This window comes from Rhinolophus hipposideros (genome assembly GCF_964194185.1).
Source record: "Rhinolophus hipposideros genome assembly, chromosome: 25".
NCBI classification, from domain to species: Eukaryota; Metazoa; Chordata; class Mammalia; order Chiroptera; family Rhinolophidae; genus Rhinolophus; species Rhinolophus hipposideros.
The window spans coordinates 13,704,894-13,711,030 of NC_138071.1; the positions used below are offsets into that span (position 1 = coordinate 13,704,894).

At 41.5% G+C, this 6,137-nt stretch overlaps 1 protein-coding gene across 1 annotated transcript; it reads right to left on the reverse strand.

The window, feature by feature from the left end:
- Positions 1 to 244: 244 nt before the first annotated feature.
- On the reverse strand, positions 245 to 790 carry LOC308492875 (dynein light chain 1, cytoplasmic). Its single transcript, XM_081038336.1, has one exon. It carries the CDS (start codon positions 692 to 694, stop codon positions 425 to 427), a length of 270 nt encoding a protein of 89 aa, XP_080894462.1. The 5' UTR covers positions 695 to 790; the 3' UTR covers positions 245 to 424.
- Between the last annotated feature and the right edge of the window lie 5,347 nt (positions 791 to 6,137).

Below are 6,137 nucleotides of genomic sequence, written 5' to 3' on the forward strand. Positions count from 1 at the left end.
GATTATTTTATTTTTCCTTTTCCTTTGTGTTTCAGATAATCTCTTTTCCAAACCACTAGGCAAAACATACTGTGACAAATATATCAAATTCCACATCAAAGTGGACACACAAACAATTTTAACACTCACTAAGAATTAACCCCCAAATAGTACATAAACAAAATAAGTAGGATTATCCGGGGACAGTTCAAAAGACAATTACAGAATTCTTTTTTTTTTTTTTTTTTTTTTTTTTTTTGCTGTTTTGCTAATTGTTTTATAACCACAACAAATGAGTACAGGAAAGCCCTGTACAAAACACAAAGGTTCAAGATCAAGGTGTTCCTTTAGGCAAAGCTGAAGATTTCAGTCTCTGGTATTTGGAATTTAGGCTGCAGTCCTTGTTTTTGGATGGATCACTGGGTGTGTAGCACAGTCCATGCTTCTAACCAGATTTGAACAGAAGAATGGCCACTTGGCCCAGGTAGAAGTAGATGAAGTGTTTGGTTTCATGTGTCACGTAACTACCGAAGTTCCTCCCCACGATGCAGTGCCAGGTGGGGTTGTACTTCTTGTCAAACTCCTTCTTAATATGGGCCGCAATGTCCTTCTCTATGTTATATTTCTCCAACGCCTGAGTAGCACACTCCACCGAGTCCTGTTGCATCTCCTCGGACATGTCGGCATTTTTGATCACCGCCTTTCTGTCGCACATGGTTACAGTGGAGCAAGGGTTGGCCGACTGCAACGGTCTCCTGGGGGAGGGGCTGGCGAGGCTCAGACCCGGCGGGAGAAGCCGTCGCTACCGAAGCCGTGGCGCATCTGACAATTACAGAATTCTTTCCCTTGTTCTTTAAACATTTTCAGATATTCCCCATGCTGTTATCTGGGTTTCTGGAAAACATTAAATATCAGACTTGTTGCTGTGAAAAATATACATTTGGGGCAGTGCACGCATGTGCCCAGAGAAAACTCTGGAAGAACTTATAGATGATTTTTATTTTCTTCTTTTTTATTGTTTGCATTTTAAAATAATGAATGTGTTCTAATTGTATACAGTTTGAAGTACTTTTTTATTTTTAAAGAGATGCTGGTATGGTGTTTCCAGAATTATCTTGATTCTTTTCAAATTTATTTTCTGTCTCCATTGATAAAGCAAGCCCAATTTCTGTTTTGAACCTAATCAATTTAGCTAACCTTGCAGGTAGATTGTGTGCTCCTTAGTTTATGCCTAAGGCTATTATATCTTAATCTGTACTCCAGCATAATGTCTGACATATAATAGGTGCCCACAGCATGTTTGCTATACTGTGTTTGAACTCCTGTAAGCATAACTTCATCCTGGATATTCACATAAGGATCCAAATTCTTTTTACAGATTTATTTCAAAAAAAAAGTTTACACCTATTATCACAGGTTTTCACTCATGGTGAGTGCCCACAAAAAGTCCCACAGAGAACAGTATCCTATTACAAATACATCACCTTGAAAAAGTGAGTCACAACTCTCCTTTAATCAAGGTGACATAAAATCCATGACTAATAGTGATCAAAATTGCCAGTGGTAATTTCTACCCTAGCAATCGCTGTCACAGATCTGTGGATTTCATAATAGAATGGATGTAGTCTACGAAACCCAATTTACATCCAACCTCTCTTTCAAAAAGAGACAAATTGCATCTGTTTTTGTGTAATGAAATCATATCTTTAAAGAATTGATCATTCTTGAAAGGAAAATTCAATTATACTTCACTATTTTTATTTGTTTCTTTCTATGTCATCCTATCAAGAACTTGCAGTAGACTCCTTGCCTAAAGAACTCATAAAGGCCTTCCCCTTGCAAGGGATTACAGCCCTCCTAAGGACCAATCCCTACCACTTCTCATTGCCCCTAGGCCGATAAGATTCAACTTATAGCATGCCCCACATGATGAGGTACAGAATATAACCTGTGAAGAGGTGAGATACATACTGAAGAATTGCATTATTTTACCAATTTATATCAACCAACCAACTCCCAAACTGGAACAAGTTCACAGACCCAGAGCCCCTTGCATGAAGGGGAATCCAGGTCCCCTTGAGGAAGGAACCTGCTACACAGTCTAAAATTTATACTGTAATTCTTTTTCTAATTAATTAATTAAGCTTTCTCTAGTAGGAATTGCAGCCATTTTCCTGGGTGACAGTGCCTTGGGAAAGGAGAAATAAACACTTTAAGGAAAACTGGACACTGGCTCTGAACTGATGCGAATGCCCGAACACCCAAAATACCACTGTGGTCCACTAGTCAGAAGCAGGGTTGATGTTTGTCAGATGATCGATGGAGTTCTGCCTCAGGTTTATCTCACAGTGGGCCCAGTGGTTTCCCACAACCATCCTCTGGTTATTTTCCCACTTCTGTAATGTATCCTTGGCACAGGCGTACTCAGCAACTGGCAGAATCCCCACAGTGGTTTCTTAATTCATGGGGTGAGAGCTATTATGATGGGAAAGGCCCAGGGGAAGGCTTTAGAGCTGCTTCTACCCACCGGTATTGTAATCTAAAAGCAATATCACATGCCTGAGATTAGTGTCACTAGCAGAGACTTGAGTAATGCAATGGTGATGACTCCCAATACATCCCGATTCAACTTGCTCATTTGGCCTATGAAGACAAGTGGATCTTAGAGGATGAAAGCAGTTCAATATAAACTCAATCATGTGCTGACTTTCATCGTAGCTGCTCTTCCAGCTGTGGTATCTTTGCTGAAGGAAATCACCCTCTTCTCTGGTACCTGGTAGATAGCTACTGACCTGGTGAATGCTTTTTCCTCTATACCTGTTGTAAAGGCCATCAGAAGCCATGAGCTGTCAGCCAGCAGGACCAGTAGACACCTTCATTGTTCCACCTTAGGGCTATATCAGTTCTCCAGCACTATGTTGTGATCTAGTCTGCATGGACCTTCGTCACTTTTTCGTTCCACAGAACATCGTGCTGGTCCATTACGTGGTTGATATCATGATGATGGTACCCCATGAGCAGAAAGGGCAACTATATAGACACATGGGTAACACTCGTATATACCAGATGGTTGGAAATACATTCCGCAAACATTCAGGAGTCTTCCACCTCAGTAAAATTTCTAGGGGTCCAGTGGTGTGGAGCATTTGAGATAACCCTTTCAAGGTAATGAACAGATTGGTTCCTCCTATCTCTAAGAAAGAGGCACAGTACCTAGTGAAACTCCACAGATTTTGGAGGTAGCGTATACCTCATTGGGAATGTTATTCTGACCAATTCATTGAGTGACCTGAAAAGCTGCCAGTTTTGAGTGGGGCTCAGGACATGAGAAGGATCGGCAATAGGTCCAGACCACCATACAAGCTGCTTTGCTGCTTGTTGTAAGGCTGAGCAAATATGATGGTGTTCGAAGTAGCCATGGCAGACTGAAATGTTATATGAAGCATTTGGCAGACCCCCATAGGTGAATCACAGCATAGATCCTTGGGATTTTGGAGCAAAGCCATGCTAGTGTCTGAAGGTAACTACTCTCCTTTGGAGAAATAGCTCTGACTTGCTACTGGGTCTCAGCAAACATTAAATGCTTGATCATTGGCTACCTAATCTGTCCTGAGCTGTTCATCCACCAAGCCATGAAGTTGGGCATGCACAGCCGTAGTCCATTAACCATTGCAAGGGGTGTATATGAGATTGGGAGACTGAGCTCAAGCAGGCTGTGAAAGATACAAGCAAATTACATGAGCAAGTAGCACAGATATCTATGCCCATAATCTACCACATCGCCTCCTCCCTCTACCTGCATCTATGGCTTCATGGGAAGTTCCCTATGACCAGTTGACTAAGGAATAAAACAATTTAGGGTTAGTTTACAAATGGTTCTGTATGATAGGCTGGCTCTGTTCGAAAGTGGATGGCTGCAGCACTGTAGCGTACTCCAAGATGGCCCTAAAGACAGTGTGAAGGAAATCCATCCAGGTGGACAGAACTTCAGTATACCTGGTTGTTTACTGTGCCTGAAAAGAGAGACGGTCAGAGGTACATCTAGAGCCTAACGCATGGATAGAGGCTACTGATTTGGCTGGATGGTCTCAGGGACACCAAAGTGACATGATTGAAAAACGGGAGACAAGGAGGTCAGGGGAAATGCTATGTGTTTAGAGGTATATGAATGGTCACAGAAAGTGACAAGATATTTGTGTTCCACATAAATGCTTACAAAGAGCAACCTCAGTAGAGGCGGATGTTAATAATCAAATCAGCAAGAAGGCCTGTCCTGTGGCTATTAGTCAGCTTCTTTCTCCAGCCATCTCTGTCCTTGCCCAACGCACTTATGTATAAAGTGGCCACAGCCAGTGAATCAATAGGCAAAGAAAGGGGTTATTGTACTGGCTGTGGTAGTTGATCCTGACTGATAAGGGGAAACTGAGAAGCTATTATACAATGGAAGTAAAGAGGAGTATGTCTGGAATGCAGGTGGTCTCCTGGGAACATCCCTTACATATAGAATTACACGTGCGATTCAAGTCGGTTAACTACAATAACCCATATAGGCAGGACTGTTAAAGGGCCAGACCCTTCAGGAACAAAGGTTTGGGTCTCCCCACCAGATCACAACTAGCTGATATCACTGAGAAAACCCAGTGTGGGATCACATTTGTGGTTGCTTTTTTCCCCCCTATCATCCTCAGCATGACCATTAGCAGTTTCTCAAAGTGTGGGCCATAGATAATCTACATCAGAATTACACAGGCTGCTTGTTTATGAAGCTAAATTTTCCATGTGCTTGTTTGCCCAACCTGCCCTCCCAACCAACAATCAGAATGAATGGGGCCAGGGCCTGGAAACCTACCTGTTTAACAAACTCCCCAGGTGATCCCTGTGCTCAGGAAATCTTGAGAACCACTGCCAAATAATCCACACAAGCTGGAGTCATTCGCTGGGCAGCAAGGTAAATATAGCTCGTTTTTTGTTTTTTTGTTTTCAGTTCTGCACCAATCCCACACCTATGAACCTTAACTTAAATATAACCAGATAGGGTCCAACCTCCTTCTGCAAGGGGGATAAACTGTGAAGCTTCAGGAAGAGTACAGTGGTTTTCAGCTTTCTTTCAGTGGTTCTGTTTTCTTTGTTAATTTTATTTTAACTGAATTTGCTAACACTGCCTATCATATCCCCATATTGTATGTACAGTTGTACTCAGTATCATATTTCAATTGTCTAACAAACTTGAAATGAACACAATCCAATATAATTCTGATGTAATATTCCCTTCGTTTAGGCTTTCTTGAGTTATTTTAAGTCTCAGAATAATCTCATCCAATTTTGTCTTTTTTACTGTGCTATAAGTTCTTATATGAAAGAACATAGGTAGACACAATTTTTAAATCCCCCAATCTTGAATTCGAGGATAATCAGAGGTCATTTATTAAATAACAACAGAGATCCTTGACCAATATTAGACCCCCTAAACCATTCCTGACCTTATCTTTTGGACTGTCATTTCTCAAAGCACGCTAAAGTACGTTCTCCTCACTTGTCCTCGACTCATTCCTGACTCATGCTGTTTCCCCATTTAGTTTAGCTCCAGCTCCTCTGCAAATCCTTCGTTAATTACTCCAACCAATTACTCTATTCAGCTAGCTCTCTTCTCTAAACTCATTCTACTCACCATCATTACCGACCAGTTTTCTAAATCTTCCCAAAGGAGAGCTTTAGCATGTTAGTCTCCAACTAAAAATCCTTCAATAGCACCATGTTTCCAACAATGAACAATCTGAGAATCCCACAAAGTATGCTCTGCTAAGGTACCAAGGGTACACAGATTTATAAAACACAGCCACTGCCCTGCAGGCGTTATGGACTGATGGACTATTCACATCTGGGGCACACTTAAATTCTCAAGTGCTCTGCAGAGTGTGCTGGAAACAACTTCGAGGCTCTCCATGATCTGTCTCCAATTTATTGTGTTTATTTCATCCCCCATTATTCCCTTCCCGTTGATCCAAATAAACAAGGCTACATACCACTCTTCAAACACATCGGCTATCTTTCTTACTTGCCTGTCTTATCTGTCTCTCTTACGTTTTCTCACTTTCATTTCTGTTCCTGAAATGACCTCCTTAATTCTCTACCAATGTCAATTCTGACATATCCTTAAG

Excerpts from the sequence above, each read along its gene's own strand:
- LOC308492875 (XM_081038336.1), bottom strand. The coding sequence starts at position 694 with ATGTGCGACAGAAAGGCGGTGATCAAAAATGCCGACATGTCCGAGGAG.